Source organism: Botrytis porri (assembly GCF_014898465.1).
Source record: "Botrytis porri strain MUCL 3234 chromosome Unknown BPOR_015, whole genome shotgun sequence".
Classification (NCBI taxonomy): Eukaryota; Fungi; Ascomycota; class Leotiomycetes; order Helotiales; family Sclerotiniaceae; genus Botrytis; species Botrytis porri.
This window is the reverse complement of record NW_024066089.1, coordinates 293,320-316,764: the sequence shown is the minus strand read 5'-3', so window position 1 is coordinate 316,764 and position 23,445 is coordinate 293,320. Positions and strand designations below refer to the sequence as shown.

The window sequence follows — 23,445 nt, the reverse complement described above, 5'->3', positions numbered from 1 at the left end:
CCTACTCGCAGGGGCAATACCAAATTTACATGCTACCTGGAGGTCCATTTTGATGATAAATACTATACAAATCAAGCTGACGTTAGCTGTTACTTCCAAACCAATAAAGTGGCGATTTCGAGATTCCCCGATGTATAAAAGACATTTCCACAGGTTCCTCCATCTACACCATCAAACATACTCGGCCAACCAACGAATTCGAAATTTAAAAGCTTCAAAAGGGGGCAGGCCCTTAAGATAACGAAGCTGGGTGCTTTTGGGTGAAAGGTGAGCATCTCGAAGGCACGATGCCTTACTTTGGCCTTCGTCGATCATACATGTAATTTTTTGAGGCTAAGCACCTGGCGCGTGAAGGTGGTCAGAGGAAGGCATATGCGGGTCTCGCGAGCCATACCATGAATCTTATCATCGTCCACGGAATATCGAGAAAAATTTATCGCTAATAGTTTCCCTGCCCTGTTCTTTCCTTTGCCTTCTTTCTTCATCCTGTTTCTCGTAAATCTTTCCTAGCTGACCTGCAACTTGTTCACCAGCTTCGATTTCGGCCTGAATTGCTCGTTCCTCGACTAGTCTCTCATCATCGTTTAGTCCTTCAAGACGCTTCTTAAATGAAGCTTGTACCTTCGGCGAAAGATCTGATGCCTTGAGCTTATTATTTTCTTGTGCGGATTCCGATTGACCAGGTCTTGATTTTGATATAAGCGGAGGAAATATAGGCACAGGTCTTCCTTCTGCTTTTGCTTCTTCAATTTGTTTCTCTTGGTCAATCATTCGATGATACAATGTATCGGCATGCATTTGAATCTGTTCATCGACTGCCGGCGGACGATCGTAGGTTGATAAGTAGCCTAAAGCTTTCAAGAATTTCTATCACAATTAGAATTCGAGTTTATCATTCTTGGAACATCCAAAACTTACACCTTGCATAGTATAACATCTTTCAAGCTTCCTATTCTGCTGTCTGCACATAGTTAATCGAGCTTGCCATCCTCCTGAACGAAAACACTCATTCACATCCCACTGTTCCAAAGCGCAATTCTCCAAAGCTGCCCTCCCAATCTCCGCCTTTCTGTATTTATATCCTTCAATGACATCTTGAATCTTTTCGGCATCCGATTTAGCTGCTTGCTCGACTTCTGCTTGTGGCTGGTATGTTTTCCATAAATGAGCGTAGCGTCCGTCTGGGTATAAACTCTGCGAAGGCACACTGGGTTTTGTAGGATCCTCAGTCGTACTTGTCAATGTGGGCTCCGGCGTTTTTGTTTGCGACGAGACAGTTGTATCTGCCGACTTTGTCGAATCATACTTGACTGGTGATTCTTTTTTAAGAAATTCTCGTAAACTGGGATCGAGATTCTTTAAAGGATCTTGGGATTTATCCTTGTCGCCATCATTTGAATCACCCCAAAACCAACCCATCTTGAATCTTGTGAATCTTTGGGAAACGCGGGGGACTAAAATTTCTAGAGCTGGAGAGCTTGTTCGGTGGTGTGCTTAGTCATCATAGAGGTCAATGGGGAAAATTAGCACAAAACCTGGATCTACAATTAATAAGACTTTGCAATCATATATCTTTAGGGAAAATTGTATTCTATATTTTGATGGGATTTGATTCATTCATTATGTTGTTTTGGCTCTTTGAGCTTCCTAGAACATCATAATAAATTTCTTTTTCTATAAGTTATGACTTTTAATAATGATCCTTATGAAACATACGCACTGTTCGTGGAAGAGGAAATATATTATACGGGTATCTAAGCCCTATGCTATCAACGGAATGACAAAACTTAATAGAAGAAAAGAACATCACATGTGTACCTGCATCCCAAACAAACTTAAAAAAGCTTTGTGTAGGCCTCAATTCATGCTTTTCTGTCTGCTCTCAGCTGTCCATGCTCATGCTCAACAGTAGCCCTTCTCAATGCCACATGTCACCCACACGCTGTGACCATCGATACGAACTCCAACTGGTCTCCCACTAGGCATATGGTCTTACTCACGGGCTACTAGGTTGCAACACGGTTAGGATTTGGACATGGAGTCTCATCTTTCTCTGTAATGTTATCGAGCGTCTGGCAATGCACCGCCTCGCATACCAACTTTGGCCGATTGCCATACCACATATGAGCCACCTCGGAGACGGGTTTCTGATGGTTCATCGTCTTTATTAGAACTTGGCGGTGATAGAATACCTGCTGATATTTGATGTTCCGGTAAGAACCCCTTATCATGTATGTGTGAGAAGTATGATTTCGAAATGGTGATATTCTATCCTTAAACGAACTGCGTGGCTTTTCGTCTTCAAAGCAGACGTTACCTAGGCTTTCATGTGGCATTACTTCATCACTGCTCACTCCTTCGAAATAGTCCCCGCCATTTCCTCGACCAGACTCCATGTCAAAATCAAATAAAACCAATTCAAAACCAACTGGTTGTTGTCTCGGTAGTCTCTTGAAGCCTGCTCAAATCTTTCGGTAGCTTTGTGGCACTCTCGATCCTCTCCTATGCATTAGACCAAACGACTCACATAAGCCCCTTGTGGAACATTCTCTGGAGATTGCCAAGCCGGGTTCAGCACCGGCGTCGTTTCCTCAATATCCAATTATTGTTAGACTCGGGAGACTCTTCCTCAAGTTTTGGTCCGATGGGGTGACACTTCGAAGCCATTTAGTCACACCGCCAGAGTCTTCTGAGATCGGTGGCTGCGGACCTTGCGCCAGATTATTCTGCCCACCAAAATTATTTGCATTTTGAAGGCGAATGTTGCCGCGTCGGAGGAGGAGTCAGTCGAATATCTTAAGAATTGATTCAAATGACTCATTATAGATGGTGCAATGAAGGTATGTATTTTAATAACAAATATTTGAGATACAAGTTTACTATAAACTTTGAAAATTGAGAGATGTTCCATCAGCCCATGCATCCACTGGTGGTGCACCAAGTCAAAAGGCATGCTCTAGGAGAATCTAGATAAAACGAATGTATGGAACTGCCTACCTAGGTACTGCATTGAAATCGCTTCAACTCAAATTAACAACAATTAAGTGGTAGATTATCTTCTCTCAGAATAAAGTACCTCAATTCAGGATGGGTGGTGATGGATTTAAACCGCCTATGGGTTACCGAGGCCCACTGATTTTTACCAGTTCTTCAGAGGCGAGGCTTGGCAGCGTATGTTGATTAACTACCGTTCCCCCTTTCAAATTTCTCGCTTCATTTGCTTCATCCCTCTCCTCCGTCTCTCATCGGCTTATTTCCCTTTCCCTTTCGCCTTCCTACATCCACCTCACCTCACATTCCCTCCCCCTATCTTCTTCGTATATCTTCCCTTCTGCTTCCCTAGCCTCCTCTTCACACAACCCAATTCCGTTCTATCCCCCCTCCTACTTCTCATTTCTACTTGCCCTCTTCTACATTAGCTTATTTGTTCCTTCTTCTATTCGCGCTTCCTATTTTCCTTTTACTTCTCCATCCTATCGTTTCTCCACATCTTTAAGATCAATTCTTTTTGTACAAGACTGAATATCGGCATTCTTCTCAATGAGAATGTGCAATGATCGCTACTTGCTTATCCATATCTAGAAATTAGTACAAGCGTCGCAACGTATGGGGCAATTGCTCCGCAAGATACTCTCGAATATTAGATGTTAAGCTCGAAGTGGCAGAATGTTGATCAGAGAGAGTTGTATCGACGCTGCTACCTAAGCGAGCACTTCTTGCGACCGTGGTCCAGTTCACATCATCTATTGGTTGACAGCCGAGTAAATCCACAGAAGTTTCGGGTATTTCGGTCGAAGGCGCAATATGGTCAGATATTAACGAACCATTGCTATCGAACATCATCTCCTCAGCAGCTCCCTCAATTGGACTGTCATTGACTACCGGTACTGGTAACTGAGACCCCAAGCGGATGCTGTCCGTTGAAGAGTTGGACAATATTCCCCGATCATCTGCGGGACCCCAAATCGACGAAAAAGCCTCCCTGCTATTTGTTGGAAGACGTCTGCTTTGTGCATCTACCACAGGGGAGCTCTGTCATAAGTCGGATGGACTGCTGAGGTAAAGATTAAAAGATGCACGCTGTGCTTCAGGAACATGACGTGAATGTTGAGGAGTCTCTGGAATTTCTCCGCCGTGTCGGGAGGAATGGTTCCTTCTCAAGCTTCTTCTGCCATTTTTCAATGGGGAGCGACTCCGATTTCTTCCTCCTTGAATAAATCTGTGCGCCCCCAAAGAACGTCCTGTAGTGCCGCGGAATTGATTGATTGGATTAATACCAGGAAATCTTTTGTTGTTCCCAACCATTGAATGTGAGTGTCAATCAACAATCTACCGACTTGAATTGTCGGAAGTAGTTCTACATACAGTAATGATACCATAAAGTTCTCTCTGCCAAGTATTGGATGAACTCAAGGACATTGGGGTTAATACGCTCATAGCCTTCTACTTCCGTCCGAGTGCGAAGCCATTGAGACTCAAATTCTTCTGTGATCTCAACTAAATCTCTTGCTACAACCATGACTTCTATCAACCACAACTGTTCGACATGAGGTTTTTGCTCCATATTTAAGATAGTTATGTAAATAAGTGAGAATATTTTTGTAGTAAGACCTTTATTATTTATGATGTAGTATTGAAATAAACTGATCGTTGATTTTGAATGAATATTGAGGGCACTATATAAATGAAGTATGAAAAATGAAACCTGAAGTTCTTCAGTCAATTTTTATGTGTTGCAACTGCTCGTCTCAATCTCTCAAACCAGTGGTTCGGCCGATGATTCACAATGTATGATTCGAGTTGATACTTGGACGCGATTCTTGCAGCATTCGATGATCAAGTGGGTTTTATCCTTTCATGTTGGCTCGAGTGTGCTTCTCTCAATGTGGCGAGATCTAGTCGGTCTTTAGATTATACTCCGATCTATCTATTTCGTATAAGTCTATTGTTTTGTGTTGGTCTCATTCGTACTCGCTTCCGTTCAGAGTGTTGATCCGCTAGGTGGCAGTGGCTCTATCTCTGTACGTCTATCTTCTCATGTCAGATAGTGATCATATCCGCCACAATAAGTGCTTCTCTCAACAATTCCTTGATTATTAAAGAAAGCCGCCCTTCATCCGGCACGCCGTCACTAGGCAGATGATGAGTTCGTTCTGGTTAACGAGTCCAGGGTAATCTTTGTGTTGGTATCACCATGGGGATGATAAAGTCAATATAGTATTATGATTTACACTATTATTATATTACTTAAGATTCTAAAAGCTAGGGCTATGAAATGTATTATTGTAATATCAAAAGATACTAATATTAATGTTAATATAGTTACATAATCTTTATCCCAACACTAACAACTTTTTAAAGTTATTGGATTGTATCGTTCTAATTAATTGTTACGACAGACATCACATGACACATTCGCGTGTCACGTGAGGGAGCCTTGGGGAGCTACGGGCTCCAGGAGCATACGGATCCCAGGGGCTCCAGAGGACGAAGGTCTATATAACAGAATGAGTTTCATTATAATATGGAGCTTCGTGCTCAAGAACAATCATTAGTTCCATTACTATAGTTACGAGAATTGCAACCAGTTACCAACCTTATTGAATTCCTACTTGAAGTTTAGTCTAAACCACCTCGAGAGATCTCTAGCCACTTCCACGTGACCCTAGAGGCAGCTCCCGTAACATTAATACCTCTTTTGCCTATGTAACTATCTATTCTTTTAATCTTTTTCAATTCACTCTATAATCTTAATCTTTATGGTATTATTATCAATCAGATCTTTTAGGATTTAATACAACTTGAATTTAATTATTACATCTATAAGGTTAGAATTTTTATTAATTTATTTAATCTTTATAATCTCTCGTTTCTTATATACCTTTTAAATTGCTATTACATTAATTATTAGTTTTTTTTTATTAATAGTTTCAAATTTTGTAAAACAATTATAAAATGATTTGAAATTGATATATATAATCAATAAGATCTTATAATTTGAGAAGATCTTATCGATTATACCTTTAATTGTCGTACTAATATTAAAACCTAAAATCATAATATAGAATTCTAATACTAATACACTTCTAATAACTCTCTTATACTTAATAAATAATTAATAAATAATATTAACTTTATTGTATTTATCCATTAAAACGATAATATATCTAATCTAAAAGAATAAATCTTTATTATTAATAAAGAATACGTTAATAAATATAATTAGTTTTAAAGAATTTATATTAAATGAAATAAATTGTAGATCTCTTTTCGAATTGTTAATCTGCTATTGAATATATTTATTTAAAGAATTGACATCTTCTTCCTTAAAATTGATACTTTGTATAATATAAGTGTTACGGGAGCTGCCTCTAGGGTCACGTGGAAGTGTCTAGAGTTCTCTCGAGGTGGTTTAGATTAGACTTCAAGTAGGAATTCAATAAGGTTGTAATTGATTGTAATTCTCGTAACTATAGTAATGAAACTAATAATTGTTCTTGAGCACGAAGCTCTACATTATAATGAAACTCATTCCTTTATATAAACCTTCATTCCCTATCCTATTTCTTAGAACCTTTATATAGACTGGATCACTATGGACCTCACTGCGCTCCAGGAGCGCTACAGCTCCTCGACGCTCCGTCACTTGTCCATAGTCATATGACGCGGTACTTCGTAAGGACCGCCGTAACAATTGCTCAGATTGTATTGGTTTTATTACTTATACTAATTCAACGAGTTCTTTATAAGGTTGGTTCTAAGATCGATCCTTTTTTTCCATATATAATTTGATTTAAATAATATAAAACTCTATTGAATTATTTATTAATTATATAATATATATTTCATCTTTTATTCCCAATAAATAATACAAATCTGTCCAGCCTTTATGTTCTTTTTATATCTAAATCTTTAAATTAATAAATAGGTTATATAATATTATTATTAATAATCTATTACATTAGTTTAATATATTTAATATTTATTTTGTTGCTTATAACTTATTGATTTTGTTCATTGCCTTCTTAATTATAGTCTATTGTTATAAGATTATAAATACTAGTAAATCGAAATCGATTATTCGTAAATATATTCTAAATATTAAGAATATTGAAACTAATTTGTTTAGTTTTATAATGTTATTTACTATTTTAATAGTTATTTATAATATTATTTTCTTTATTATAAAACTCTTTAATTTGTTAATAATAATATTATATATTTATTTAATAATTAACTTATATAATAATGTTTAACAATTTCAATTAATTAATAAGCTTTAATTGGTATACTTTTTGTTTTAATTAATATAGTTACTATATATTATATAAATTTCTTATTAATAAAGTTCTTTTTAGTATTATATATAATATAATCTGGAGGGCTAGTATAAATATTCATTCAGTATTTTCGAAATATATTAAAGGTATACTTTATAATATTATTATCTAACTATTATACTACTTAGAATTATATATCTTTATTAATAATATATAGGATAAAGTTGATACTAATATATATTGTATTCATTATAATTAAATGATTGAAATTAATATTATCTTATAGATTGAACTTAAATCGACCTAATGACTTTCCATACTTTTGATAATATTAACAGAACTTAATAAGTTTATTAATTTTAACTTATATAATATTATTATAACTAACTTATTAAAGTATTTATAAAAGTTTATATACTAATAAATGATTAAAGCAATAATATAAACATTATAGTTCTATATTAATAAGGTAGTATATATTATCATTAATGATTTGTTATATGAATTATTATACATTTATATATTATAAGAGTATTATATATCCATTATAATAAATGTATAGGAATCGTTCTTTTATATTACTTATAATAATTATATCAAGAATATTATTATAATATACACCAAGCCTATCCATATCTTTAAGAAATAATAAAAATAATATTTCTACATTTATAATATAAAATTTAATTATATTAAATCAATCGACTCAGCTTTATTAATTCCAAATACTACACTTACAATTCCTATTATTTTTATATTTAAGATAATATTCTCAATTGTTATTTTATATACTATATATTACTCATAACTCATTATTGATTATTATACTATAGCTATATTGATAATAATTCCTTAAAATTTTCTTATATTATATCTACTAATATATATTATACTTTCAAATTGAGATTGATATATTAAAGTATATATAAAAAATTTATTAAATAGGTTTTTAATAATCTTTTATTCTTTTATAAATCTATTCTAGATAATAAAGCTTGAATATAGTTCTTATACAAATAGGTTTTAGAGTTCGAATTATACGAAATAAACTATAACTTTATTATCTATATCAAAATTAGAATTTTCAATAGATTCTTTATATTCAATAAGAAATTGTTTAAAGTTTTTATTAAAATTATTATTTTTAAATTATTCCTTATACTTATATTAGGATTTCTTATATTCCTTTTTATTATATCGGATTGATTAATAATCTTTCTTTTTATAAATAAAGTATTTTTTTTTCATACATAATTTAAATAAACATTAATTACCTTATTTGAAATCTTTACTCTAACTATATCCACCTTGATTGTAATAGTACTTACAATTAGTATAGAATGTCATAGCTTCATTGGAATAAGCTTATTCCTATATTATAATAATTAAATATAATTTCTCTAAAAGACTTGGAGTGTTTTTAACAAGATGAAAGTAAGTTAGAAAGTACATCTATATTAAAGCGCATATAATAATAATCTTTTAATAAAGTAATTTTTCTGTTTTTATTATAAAGCTAAATCCTTTATATATATAATAAAGTTTTATGATTATAAATTATAGGCATTAAAACATTATCTTTTCTTTATTATCTAATTCTATTATTACATTCTTAAATATAATAGTTTCTTATTACTATATAAAATTGTACTTATATTCTGGACTTTTAAATGTAAATATTATTAAATTATAAATTCTAGTTATTATATTAGATAAGTTGTTTAGATTTATATAGTAAAAGTTAAGTATAATATTAACAAGTATAATGAGAAATGTATTCTTTAATAATAATATAAGTATATTAATACATTTGTAATTATTAAGAAAGATTGAGAATTTGTAAGCAAAATTATTATTTTGACTATTATATTTATCAGCTTTATTATAAAGTTTTATAAGGTTATTTAAAAGCTAATTAATATTTATAGATTTCTAAAAAGATGAAATATTTTAAATAATATTGATACCTTCTAAATCGTTTTCTTCTTTACTTTTATAATATTAATCCTAATTTGGAATATTGTTTTTTCTACTTTTATTATTTCCTTTTTCCTTACTTATATTATTATTGTTATCAGGTAGATCATTAATTAATTATCTAATTCGTTATTACGGGACTATATTATTATTAAACTAATGGGATATTCATATCTTTGTTGGAATTAGTTTCGATTACTTTTAATTAAGATTTCGGAGATTGGATTGAGGGTGTAATTGTAATAATATTAGGATAACCTTAATATTAAATTGTTAGATAGATCGAATAAATATTGATTTTATTAAACTATAATATTCTTTCATAAATAATGAATCAATAGGAAGATTAATAATATAATTTCAAATTATTAGTATTTGCTATTATAATAATAATTTTAATAAAAAAGGGATATATAGTTTATACTTCTTAATATCTTTATTTTTATTATTATATTAATATAGATTAATATCTAATAATCCAAATATAGTATTTAAAAGTTATAATAATCTACCTTGATTATAAATAGTTTATCTAATTAAATCTTTTACCTTAATTATTTCGAAAATAGCTAATAATATTTTCAATTCTTTTATAATTCTCTTAAATATACTTAATAATTGAAATTGAAACCCTTTCTTCTTAAAAATATTCGTAATTTTAGGATTCAATTATTATTAAAACATTATAAATTATATATCAATTAATACCTTATTAATCATTTATTTTAAATAGATAATATACTTTATAACAAGTAATCCATATATACAGAATTTGTATCGTAATTTATATAATAATTGTATTCCAATGAACAGAAAATACTCTAATTTAAAGTCCTTAAAATTTACAATATAATCTAACCATAACTTTTTATTATAAAAGTTACTGAATTTATATTCATATAATTTATATTTATAGAAATCTTATATTTCCTTTTTGTTCATATAATTAATATCGAAAGAATAATTTTCCCATTTATTTACTATTAATTTATAATTATTAGATATAATTTTTAATAAAATTAAAGATTTAGTAATAGATTTAATGAATTTAATATTGTTGAGTTATTTTAGAATTAAATACTTAACATTTTCGATACAATATTTCCAAGATATAAAAAAATCTATAAATGATCCTATTATATTTAACAAATAGTAAGTAAATAATAGAATATTAATTCTATTAAATTATAATAAAGTTTAAGTTTAAAGAATATAATATTAAGCTTAAGCTAAATACTATTGATTCTTATTCTTTAATATATATTATAATAAAGAATAAGATATAAATTAAAGTTAGTATAAAAGCTGCTGTCATATTACTAATCACTCTTATTTATATAAAGGCAAATATCAAACCATATTGGAATAATATAAGAGTTTATACTTTTTCAAAGAAATATTAATTTTAGTTCAAATCATACATTGTAATTAAAATTAAGGTGTCAGGCTTTTGATTTATAATATTATTGATTAGTATTGATATCATTATAAAAATGATGAAGTCAATATAGTACTATAGTTTATATTATTATTATATTGCTTAAGGTTCTAAAAGCTAGAGCTACAAAACGTATTACTATAATGTCGGAAGACACTAGCGTCAACACTAGCGTAATCATATGATCCCTGTCTCAACACTTTGGAATGGACAACAAGGACTATGGTGGTTATTCCGACACCGGTGCCATGTGCATGGTCCCCTGTGCTCACCCGTGAGATGGTTTCTTGTACATATGAGACAGCGAACCACAGGGGTATCATGGAGATTGCTGGAAGGATCTACAGCATTTGTCTCTTTGCCAAACCCAATGCTCAGGGGTAGCGATTGAGCTTAGTGCATAGCTTTTTGCTGTGATGGCTGGCTGGGTTCATCATTTGTGCCTTGGGGCTGAGGCTGTAGCTCTGGTGTATGATCTTGTTCCTCGGGATGTACTGGTGGTTGAACTTGAGACTCGTGGTCAGACTGGAATATTTGGATTGACGGCATGAGCCAATCTAAATCGCAGTAGCTCGGTCGTGAAATGAACAAAGGTGCATTGCGGATCGTATCACACCCGACTAAATCACATTTATCAATACCATCATGCTAACCGAATGATGACCTTACTTACAGTAGTAGTTCCATATTGCAGATACCAAAACATAATCACGAATCTCCTTATATGGCAAATTGAACAGTTACTTAAGCCTTTCAACGAGAGAATTCCATTCACTTCGAGTGTCCAATGGACTATCTGGTGGGTTTGGACGTATGACACGATTTTTGATTGCCAAAAGCCATTGGCTGTAACTACGAAACATAGACATCGTTGATTGTCTTCTCAAATAAACGGATGGGAAGAAGTAAATGATTATAATTCAAAAAATGATTTCATGAAATCTTTGCGATTCGCGGAAGAAGATTGGATGATTGGTCGTTGTTAATTGAATATTTTGACGGTTTGTGTTTTTGTTGATGGGAGAAGATACGAAGATCGAAGCAGAGCAACAACAACGATCAACCACTTCACTTTCGTGTATCATTTTTCTTACCCACCAAATCTCTTCCAAAAATCAATTACCTAGGTAGTTACCAGTTTTCTCACTTCTCTTTTGTAATTTTAATGGTGCATCTGTAACTCGCAATTCCTTTATCAGGTGAAATATGATTGAATTTGGAATTTGGAAAGGTACATAATGATGAAGCAGTCCTCACCCATCATTTGCGAGTAAGGTTCCATGCAATAAAAATACGTCGTCCTTGGACCTTAAGGGCAGTTTATAACTAGAAGAGTTTGAGGCGTCCATCCTCTGCAACTCTTTCTTTCTCATCATACCATACTTCACTCTCGAATGCCTCACTATTCCAAATATGTGTCTTCACCAACAGTTTTGTCAACTTCTGCTGACACGCTTTCATCTACATCCAGGATGTAATGAGCGGTAGTAATGCAAGTGGTTTCCCAGTGACCGGAATCTGTTCCCATGTAAAACATCCGTTTATGCTACAGAGACTTCGCCTGTAGCAGTGTTAGCAAGCAATCAGTTTGGAATGGGGGAAAAGCGCAATATTACACTTTTACATATTGACCTACAGGCAAAGCAAATCCTTAAGCAGATCTTACCATTGCCTTTGATATCAGCGACAAATTGCATGGCCATAAATCTATACAATTACAAGGTCTTGAATTAGTCATAGGCAAATCGAACAATCTTCCTATATTTGGTGGTGACAGTGATCATCTCTTGCCAGTATAGCGACGTGATCCCAATAGTAAGCTTCAGCTATTGGGCTCATACGAGCCTTACACATAGAACTCACAATATCCCATCGAGTTCGATTGGGTTGATCGATGATTGTCCGCGCGTTACCGAGAAGTCCTCGCTGTCTCTTATATGTTCAACATGATCCATACTGAAGTTTTCGTTGACCAGAGATCATTATCTCAAAACACTGGGAGACTAAGAGACACCCTTTTGTGTTTGTGATACTTTGAAACTTACGGCGATTTCTGGATAGGATAGAAATGCGTGGACTGTATCCTTATGTGTTGTATTATATCTATCCAATAAATTACAGATCGATATCTGAATTCAACTCATAGTCTAGAATAGATAGAGCGGAAACAGATACACAAATGATCAGATTGAGAATAGACAAGAGAATGGTCTCAACAACAAGATGCTCTTTGGTTCTATATTCCAATTAACAAGATCAGATCCGTATTTGAAGGTATCACATCTGGTTAATGTCAAGCAGAGCATCTCACATTCAAAGATACTCAATATTGAACCCAAGTAACCATCTTTATCTCTATTTCTAAAGCAAACTACAAAAAAAGCTCCGTAAAAAATCCCTAAACGCCAAATCCATCTATTTTTTTTTTAGTGTCTCCTTCTTCTTGGTCGCAACAAGGCTCAATGAATACATTCATATATCATCTATCCTCTGGCCATTCTATCTTTCTAGCTCTTGAATTTCTAATTACTTAACTAGCATTATTGGAGAATCTGTCCCTGGCATCAGTGTATACAGAATCTGATTTATGGGATCTCCTTTGTGAACGCCCGGGAGACCTGTCCCTGGCATCATAGTATACAGAGTCAGATTTATGAGAGCTCTGCCCAGGCAACCTGTCCTTGACATCAAAGTATACAGATTCAGATTCAGATTTTTGAGATCTCCTTTGTGAACGGCTGTGATGAGATCTCTCTCGAGTCTCGGTCTCGGATCCGGAATCAGGTTCCTTATCATGGCGTTGACGATCACCACGACTCCGATGATGATCACGTGGAGCTTCCGACCTTGGTTTATAGCTTGCTTCGGATTCAGGGGCTTGGGTTTTGCTCTTACGTCTCTCAGAAGAATAGGCACTTTCCTTGCCTCTCACGGGAAGCTCAGCTTGTTTGCTTCTCCTGGCGCTTTCTGGAATGCGGCTGCTTTGAGGAGTCTCGTACCCATTGTCGACATAGTCACGTCTACTCTCTCTCACGGAATTTGATGCCTTGCTCTCAGCGAAACTTGATGCGGCGGAAGAAATAGAGGCTTCGTATCCGCTGTCTGAGTTTCTGCTTCTACTATCTCGCCCGGTCTGCGCCCTTCGATCTGACTGTTTTGATAGTGGTGCACTTCTATCAGAACTCCGCGCTGTTAGATCTGACGGTGTTGGTGATGCATCTCGTCTTGGATCATCTCGTCTTGGGTCCCCTCGTCTGGGTGCACCTCTATCAGAACTCCGCGCTGTTAGATCTGACGGTGCCGGTGATGCATCTCGTCTTGGACCATCTCGTCTTGGGTCCCCTCGTCTTGGATCATCTCGTCTGGAATCATCTCGTCTGGAATCATCTCGTCTGGAATCATCTCGTCTGGGATCATCTCGCCTGGAATCATCTCGTCTGGGATCATCTCGTCTGGGATCATCTCGCCTGGAATTATCTCCATCCTTGCTTCTACTGGCTCTAGCCTCTGCTTCTGATTTTGGTCTTCGGCGTACAAAAGCGTAATTCCCTTGCTTCTCCTTTCTCTTCTCGTCTAATCTTTCTCTTCTTGCTTTTTCATCCCGTTCCACTGCCTTTCTCTCTCTCTTTAGTTCCATCAGCTCTGGATCACCTCTAGTTTCGATAACATCTTTAGCTAAGCGGAGTTGTCCGAACATGATGGCTTGCTGCTACAAATGGGAATTGGTTGTGTGAAAGATATTATGTTTTTGTAGTGGTATAAAACAGATTTAACGAACGATCTTGATAATATTGCTACTCGCTGAGATGCTTTAAAATGTGTTTATCAATATGATGATTGCGCTGATGAATGTATTGAGTGTGTTGTATATGGAATAATATTTACTATTCAGAATACTCTAGTATATTTATACTCATACTCATGATACACACCTAGGCATCCCAATCATCAATTCCAACCGAAGTCTTATGTTGAAGTCAATATTGATGTCAAATAACTCGTGATGACCTGGTCTCTATTGAAATCTATTGCAACAAACATGCCATTAAGCAGAAATTGGGAGACCGGAGATGATTCACCATGTGGTTGAAGCAGGATTGAGGTTATTTAATTAGGTCATGTTCAAAAACATCAATCATGTATAAGAACATGTTATGGCCAGCCCTAGAGTTTGTCTCTGATGTATTAACGCATGGCGAAGCAAGTTAAATTGGAGACTATTCATTTCCTGGACTGAAATATGGTTGGGCGATGATCAACATGTGTCCTCAAGGGTTGGCCGTCCCGTTAGCGTCTGGTGTCCTCATCAGGATTATGCTACATGATAAGATTACTCGCTTCTTGTAAAGTTAAGATCATCAATCTATTCACATGTTTGATTTTGGGGCTCCTGGTCGCTAAACCCCTTATGAGAGCTAATGGCGCGAAAATCCCACGATTTGAGTTGGGTAATGGCCGGGACTACCACCAACTTTAAGCGCATCGAAACACAACAGTTTACTAAAGGATTATTTTGAAGTATTGAATAAAGTAGACATTGTGAGCTGTAATGCCAATGTGAACCCCTTCCCTCAATTAATGATATTCAATCAGAGTTTTATCGCTACTCATGCCGTAAACGAATCAACCTACAACTCACTTGATTATCACAAAAAGAGGACAACAAAACTTGCTCCAGAGAACTACCAAACCAAATGCATTCCACAAATAATTAAATCTTTGAAACTTAAGGAGAAGAAACCGAACGTACATGAAATGACCACTACACTCACATAATAGAAATATCCCGTTTCCAAACTTTCTTCGCAAGTCAAACCAAAAATCATAGCCGAATCTCCCAGGTATTCTACAAGTTTTACATATCCATATCAAATCAGCCTTCAGTCTCTATTATAAAGTCCACAAATTAAATTCACTCACAAATATTTGTGATGAGTTATACCTCAAACAAACCCCCACAGCTTCTAATACCCTAACAAGCCATCTCGTAAACCCATACCTAAAACTACCCCCATCTTCTCATCCCAAATATTTCAAGCCCATAAATTTCACCCAATACCCAATACCTAGTACATACCTATATCACGGAGCAGAACTACAAAAAAAATCACGACGCCTAGGCAAAAATCCGACCTAAACTAAGCCAACAAACCAAACCAAACTAATACGTATACATAAATCTTTCAAAATCTCAAACCTCAAACCACAGAAAACCCAAATCCTCTCACTCTTCCTCATCCCACAAACCTAAAGACCTAAAAAATTATACCCCCCCTCCCCAAGTAATCACCAAATTACGCATGTAGAGACTTAAAAATTAATAATCATAGGAATATCTCATCTCTATACACCCCTCACTAGAGCTCCATTTGATTATCCATCTACATGATGAGCAATTGAAATTTTCGATCTATGTACCTACATATATGACAAATGAAACATTCTATTCTCGAACTATGAACTATGAAATCATACCGAAACTCTTTGTAACATCATGACTCTCGATATATTACCAAGATCTGCGTCGTACATACACTAACTAACCACTGTAGTACATAGATTGCCTCACAAGCACAACATACAGACAGGAGGAATAGCATTTTAGACTAATCACTCTGTGGTAATATATAATTCCTCAACCGAGACATCTAACTCATAAAAGAATATTATGCTATCTCATATTATCCCCGAATTCTATTGTCTATAATAATCAATGAATCAAAACTTCTTCTACCATGCTATAAATAAAAATTGACTCGAGGTGTATCTGCTTCGCTATGCGTTTACCTAACTACTCGCCCCCCACAGATCACCCCTCACCCTACCCCTACCATACTATCAACTTAATCATTCCCAAACCTACTCCTACTCCTCCAGCAACTTCTTCACTCTCCCAAAAACAACCTTAACACTCTCATTTCTTTCGCCCTCAAGTGCCTCACTCATCCCCTTCATCATCTCACCCCTCACCTCCTCTCTCCCCTCACTCCACATACCAAAAACTCCCGCCTTCCACGCCTCTACAATCATTTCCGCCGCTTCTCCCCTCTTAATTCTAATTCCCTCGCTTCCGGCTCCACTAGCTAATTCCAGTATCTCAAAAAATTGCACGCACATTTTACAATGATTTTCCTTTTGTGCATGAGTCCTCTTTCTCAATCCATCAAATAACACTTTAATACGTTCGTAAAGCGTTGTGCGAGTAGTTATTGTCATGAGAGGTGATTTGAGAAGGGGAGCAAGGGTTTCGATGAGCTTTGAAAGATGAGTAAGAGGTGATGGATCGAGATGTTGAATATTGATACCTCGAAACAAAGCTTCGATACCCGCAGTTATTGTTTCCGATTCCGTAGATTCTCCTCCCTTGCTAACTCCACCTTTCTTTCTGGAATCAGAAGTCGAAATAGTCGTACTCGTATCCATATGATCTTCACTACTCAAATTTTCCAATATAGGTGCGATGATATTATATATCTCATCCCACATATCTATGTCTGTTCTTGTTTCTGCATATTTGCCTAGTTCTGTAAAAGCGAATGGTCGATAGATGTCATTATTACGTTTCGCTTCTCTGATTGCAATCTTCTTTGTCTGAGCTGCGATACTGGATTCGGCATCTAGGAATGCAGTAGATGCCTTTGCAAATTTCACAAAGCTAGCCAGTACAATTTCTTTTCCTGCAAAAGTCTTAAGTGCAAGAGCTTTTTCGAGAGCAGGCCAAATGAGTGCAGATGTTTCGGCAGGAATTGTCGGCGATGTGGTTGAAGTTGTGGACGTGACAACGTCGGCGATAGTTAGAGCGGCTGTATGCTTGATAGTCCATTTGGGAGAATCAATATATTTGAGCACTAACTCATTGATTTCTCTTGTATATAATAAGACCGCTCTGCTTCCCCCTACATTTTCATCCCAAGTTTTTTCAAATTGCTTCTTAGTCGCATCGTCGAAATCATGCTTAGCGAAGAAGACAAAGGGGACTATAATATTCGAAGTCAGCGTTTGATTCAGTCTTAGATTGAACATTCGATCCGAACTGAAAATTGGATCAATTCAGATATTAAAAGAACTATCAAAACTTACGGAAATCGGAAGCCAAAGAGTTAAAATGATCAGTGGCGAATTTGGAAATGGCATAAATCAAATCCGATGATACTTGACGACGAGTTTCATCCTCGGCATTGAAGTAAAGGTCTTGAGAATAGGTGAGAAGTCTGAGAAGTGCTTTATCAGAGGCTAATCGAGAAACATAGCCAGCTGCACGGGCATAAGATGCGCTAACAGCATTATTGCGATCAAGGACAGATTTCTCAAAAATCTTAAGAAAATGGTCGGCGTAAGGGCGAAAGGTGACGCTATGACGAGTTGCGAGACTGACAAGAACACCACCGCAACCAACTTTAGATGGCATACCGACAGTGGTCTTGATAACATTTTCGAGGTGAGGAACAAATTCTTTCATGGTAGGGTCGTCGATTATATCGAGGCAACGTTCGATAGCTTCCATGAGGGGAGATTGAGTAACAGCATTTGTGCGGGCACTATCAATTTTCTCTTCAGTGAGATTGTAATGAGCGGCCCGTAGGTATAGATAGTCAACACCTTCCATTTCCATAATACTCAAAAGACCCAAGAGTCGCTCAACAAGATTAGGTACAAATGGTAGAAGTGCTTTACCGCCACTCTTGATAAGTTTGAGTACGGTAATGGTTGCGAATGTTCGAACTTCTTCGGCTGAACTTTCTAGACCTTGATCTGAAAGTAAAAATGGTAAAACATCTTTCAACATTGCTTGTGCATGTTTTGAAGATGTACCTGCTTCTACTTGTCGGACAAGTATACCAGTAAGAGCCATACTAGAAATCGGAAATCAGCAAGTGTCTATCAAGAAAGGATTCCGAAGAGGCAAATATCTAGAGCAGGGCTTCCAAATATACTCGATACGATTGGAGACCTTGTTCCAGAGTCATGGGAACGGAGGCGAAAAAAGTTGAAGGTAAGACATCCAAAGATCATCATACTTCTCAGAATACGAAAAGCAGATACAACACATACCTAAGAGACAAAGCTGCCTTCCTCACAGACCCCTTGATATCGTCCAGAACTTTGAATGCCACATGCCAAATATCATGAAGATATTTTTCATACTTTTCGAAATCTCTACCCTGTACCAAATCAGCAATGGCAGCACAACTCGCTTCTCTTGTTCGCCATTCTTTTCCTAGAATGCTTTTCAATAGATCTGTTATAATCTCATCAAAATATTGATTAACAGTAGCATTTGAGTCTTTGACCAGCGCACTCCAAATATCATTCATAGAGCGCTGTACATTGGGATTTGGATCAAATCGATATCGGTACAGTTTTGGGTATAATTTGGGATCGATCTCCGATTCTGAGAGAATGTTACTTAAACCAAATCTAAAATTAGAAGGTTAGCGAAGGATCTAGAAATAAAAAAATTTAAGCAAAAAGAATAAAAACAATTACTTACCGACCAAACGCTGCTCTAGTAGACCAAGTAGCCGCATTCGTAGCAAGAGACATAAATTTGTACACCAAACTTTGATCGCCAACCTCATTGGCGAGACTAACGATATCCTTGTATGATGTGATAGATTTGCCTTCGCCAGTAGGAAGTGCACCAGGTTCAAATAATTCGGTTTCTTCATGAACCTTGATTTGAGTGCTGGTACCAGTAAAGCTTGCCACAAGATCCTTGACAAGTCTTTCCCTGAGTTCTTTATCACCTTGTTCGTAAACAAGACTTAAGCCTCTAGAAGCAGTCTCTTGTACGATCTCTTCGCGTGCCGAGAGCAATCCCATGAATGCAGCTTGACACTCACGTAGTCGTGCTTGGATTTGCTCCAAGTGTCCACTGTATTGAATTAAACAGAAGAGCCATATACCAGATGCCTTTTTGAGTGATGGCTTCGTGGTTTTACAGTCTTGTAAAAGCTTTTCAAGAATCTTCTCGAAAGTATGCGATCGTTTAGGACGTCCAGTATATCCAGCATCAACATCCAAGCTGATTTGTAAGACCTCCGAGTCCCAACAAGCACCAACACAACTAAGAGCTTCACCAATAGTGAAATGAATTTCAGGTTGCTTCAACTCATACAAATCATAGAGACCTTTGATGATAGTATGGAGTGGACTATCTTCTGTGGAAGTATCCGGCTCGTCGAATATAATGGAAAGGCGACCTAGAGTTGACATTGCCTTCTCATTCGCTTTCTTAGCCTCAGCAAGTAGAAGTTTAACAAGACCGTCGATCTTGAGAGACGATTCCTCTATAGTTTCTGTTGTCAGAACTCCCGATGCACTCGCCTGACCAATAGCATTCAGCACAGCTTCTCTCGTTGATGCGTCTTTTACACCTTCGATTATGGTCAGGAATTGCGCGAGAACTTCTCCTACAATCTCTCCTTGAATAAAGCCAGTACGTCCATAATAGGATGATCTACTCAACACATAACCAAGTGCAAGAATCGATCCGTGTACCTTATTCGCATCAGCACCCACAGCCGTTGACCAGAGTTGTACGTCAGTCATCAGTGTCTCGATGAGCTTCTTCAGAGAAACTTCATCTCTACCTGGATGAGGCGCGAGGATACCAATAGCCTGAGCTGCAAGGAACCTAGTTGCAACGTTGTTAGATCTAATACACGGAAGAAGTTCAATAGATCTCTCCGCCAGTCGACCAATAACATCCTTTGGTGCGATTGAAGCGATTTCTACGAAACATTTGCCGCATTCTCCTAATCCATTTCCATCATTACGTAGCATGCCCTCAAAAGCAGCTGAAAGATAGTTGTATAAGGCATCCTGATCAACAGTCATGATATGATCTTTCATGGCTTTCCTTGAAATTTTATCGGAGCGAAAAAGTACATCTAGTTGGCGTTCCCAGTCTGCGTCGATTCCAAGGGGCGTTTCGGTCTTTTCCAGAGCACGTAACAATAGTATTCTCCTACTGTAATTTATAGCTGCCGGGAAAGCATTAATTCTTGTACCGGAGAAATTTCCAAATACAGACACGCTGTCGACTTCCATCCCAGTTTTCATGGCGTTGGCAATATTGGAGTTCTCGACTAATGCTTGAGTACCGAAAAAGACTTTAATCATCTCGTTCCATTCAGGAAGTGGACATTCGACCGAAGCGCTGGTAGAATTAAGAAGTCGATACCAATATGGATCCTAGATAAAATCAGTTTGAGTTCCAAGCAAGTAATTTTCGATAGCCTAGATTGTAGCTCAAAGAAAACTTGTAATGTTCGGAAAGCTCTAAGACTCGAAGAATGATCCCATAATCTGGACCTAGTTGAGATAGTTTACAGATTTAAGAAGCTTTCTTATCAAGCTACAACTAAGACTATTGGAGTGACAATATGAATAAACTTACCAAACCTTTTGCTCCTTCTTCTATAACATCACTACGCTCATCTGTGCGTGCACTTAATGCAAGGATATCTATCCAACGAGCTACAATATCACTATAATCTAAGCATCGATTTGCCCAACGAACAGTTGCAAAACGAGCACTTCTGACGATCTCGCCCTCTTCCTTGAGTGTCATATATTTGAGGAGTAATAATCTGAGTTCATCTCGAAGATTTGAAGATAAAGGTGCTTTAAACGCACTCAATAAACTCGCCAATGCTCCTTCTATACTCACAAAGATATCATCGGATGAACCTTCTTCTGTGAGTGATCGAAAAAGCCAACGAATCAAAGAAAGATCCTCTTCAACAACGATAGATGGTGTAGTCTTAGCGAGTGAACCAAGTGTTTCATAAGCTAAAGCTCGTAAAGAAGCTGCATCGGAAGATCTCTCATGAGGTATCGGCCATCCTTGATCTTCGATATAAGTTCTTAAAAAGCCGACAAGCTGTGGTGCAACTTGACTAAGATCATGAATAGATCCCATGCGAGATACCCAATTCATGTAATTGAACAATGCATTTCGAAATTTAATAGTTTCTAAACCTGGTGCAGGGAGATTTGTGTTATCATCAGGTTGAACTCCATCTTGCACAATTTTGACGATATCAGTAGGAAAGGTAGTTGAAATTGCGGACTTCGTTAAGAGTACAAGCACCCTCGTCTTCAACGCGGGTTTGAGACTAAAATAGATACCTAGCAAATTGCGTACAATTTCAGCATCTTCCAATGAAACGCTTGAACGCTTTACTAAGTCGTCACCAATGCTCGAAATACGAGAATTGGTGTCAGCAGACGCGAACAATGCAGGCAAGAATCTCTCTTCATCTGTAAAAGCACCAGAAGCGAGAAAATTCAGGACTGTGATCTTTGTTTGGGTGAGATTCAATCCTTCATTTGAGGTTGGATCCCATGCTTCTTGTTTTCCGTTGAGTGTTAAAAATTCGTATTCTTTGACGGTAAGTCCTGGGCAAGTTACACCAGATGGCGCTGCTCGTACAATAGATAGTAATACAAGCTTTCCAAACCACGAAGCTATAAATTTTGAATCTTCTTGATGTTCATCGAGACCAAGTTGGTGCCTCAATTCTGTATCTTCTTTACTTCCACGAGAAGGTACTTTGAGTTGCGGTAAGAGACGAAGAAACAGATTAAATATAGTGGCACAAGTTGGCTTCTCAGCATCTTGAGCCAACCCATGTATTAGTGTTGGTATTAAATCCATTTGGTCCTGAAGACAAATCAGATGGAACCATCCGCCAAAATTTCATAAATTATCACTTACCTTGGAAGACAATTTGCCCACGCTTTGTTGAATGAACATGAGATCAAAATGCCGTAACATTGAAGATTCTGGATGTTCTTTATATTGCTTTAATAGAGCTGCCACGGGCAATACAATGTCCCTGCAGAAATAATCAGCAAATTTTTCAAGAATATCGAGCATGAATTCCTAACTTGTTACCAGCAAGGCGAATTTTGATATGCTGACATGTTGAAATAACCTATGATAACCAAATTAGCAGGCATTTTCAATAGCAATAAATTGTATGCCGCTCCGCTGGCCCTCCGGGAGCCACTGCCGTGGAGGCAGAATGATTAAAGATACAATATCAAGAGTAATAGGACTATTGAGAGAGAAGCTTTCTGCTATCATTTGCCCGCCCTCCCCATCAACCTCCCCGACCCAAGGCTTTCCCAAAGAAATCGAAAACCATGGCAGTATCAACAGTCCCCCCTGCCCATTCATTCCCGCCCCTTCAAAACCGAACCCCCCAAGCAAATCCAACAAGAATAACCTCAAATAAACCACATACCTTATTCCTAACACTCTGATGCTCACTCGCAAGTTTAAGAAGCAACGGTGGCAAATACGGTTTCAATATAGCTTCAAGTTTATCATCTTTCGCCAGCGCAATCCGCATTTCCACCTTTCCCACGAGTTCCAGTTCTCTAGCTTCCGTAGTTGTCGCCATATTGATGTTATCTCAAGCTTAAGTAAGGTTCCAAATCCTCTGTATTGTTCTCTCGGTCTATGGAACTCGAGATCGTGAAAGAATGTGGATTTCTTCTTTAAATAGAATGATTATTGTGAAGTTGAAAGAAAGCAAGAAAATCGTTTTCACACCATTTGTAATAAATAAAATGAAAGCGTTACGAATTCATCCGCGCCTTCCAACTTCTTGTGCGCGTCAAATCTGCCTTGAGATTCACGCCGGTGGAAGATAATCACGTGTTGTGTTATCATTTTGGCCTTCTATATGAGGCATTTACACTGACCACTTAAGTCGAACCAAAAGCTACAACTCC

At 36.5% G+C, this 23,445-nt stretch overlaps 4 protein-coding genes across 4 annotated transcripts; 1 reads left to right on the top strand and 3 right to left on the bottom strand.

Annotated features, from left to right (window-relative positions):
• Window positions 1-405: 405 nt before the first annotated feature.
• EAF01_009886 (uncharacterized protein) lies at window positions 406-1,419 on the bottom strand (the record flags this gene model as incomplete). The annotated part of the gene is made up of 2 exons (XM_038918142.1): window positions 406-867; window positions 919-1,419. 2 exons carry the CDS (start codon window positions 1,417-1,419, stop codon window positions 406-408), a joined length of 963 nt encoding a protein of 320 aa, XP_038766112.1.
• A 2,166-nt stretch (window positions 1,420-3,585) lies between these two features.
• EAF01_009885 (uncharacterized protein) lies at window positions 3,586-4,305 on the bottom strand (the record flags this gene model as incomplete). The annotated part of the gene is made up of 2 exons (XM_038918141.1): window positions 3,586-4,016; window positions 4,080-4,305. 2 exons carry the CDS (start codon window positions 4,303-4,305, stop codon window positions 3,586-3,588), a joined length of 657 nt encoding a protein of 218 aa, XP_038766111.1.
• Window positions 4,306-13,489: 9,184 nt separating this feature from the next.
• EAF01_009884 (uncharacterized protein) lies at window positions 13,490-14,240 on the top strand (the record flags this gene model as incomplete). Its single annotated transcript, XM_038918140.1, has 2 exons — window positions 13,490-13,545; window positions 13,859-14,240. 2 exons carry the CDS (start codon window positions 13,490-13,492, stop codon window positions 14,238-14,240), a joined length of 438 nt encoding a protein of 145 aa, XP_038766110.1.
• Window positions 14,241-16,560: 2,320 nt separating this feature from the next.
• EAF01_009883 (uncharacterized protein) lies at window positions 16,561-23,111 on the bottom strand (the record flags this gene model as incomplete). The annotated part of the gene is made up of 8 exons (XM_038918139.1): window positions 16,561-17,672; window positions 17,776-18,548; window positions 18,748-19,113; window positions 19,187-20,892; window positions 21,098-22,366; window positions 22,421-22,541; window positions 22,594-22,640; window positions 22,953-23,111. The coding sequence occupies 8 exons, from the start codon at window positions 23,109-23,111 to the stop codon at window positions 16,561-16,563; spliced, it is 5,553 nt and encodes a 1,850-aa protein (XP_038766109.1).
• Window positions 23,112-23,445: the final 334 nt, after the last annotated feature.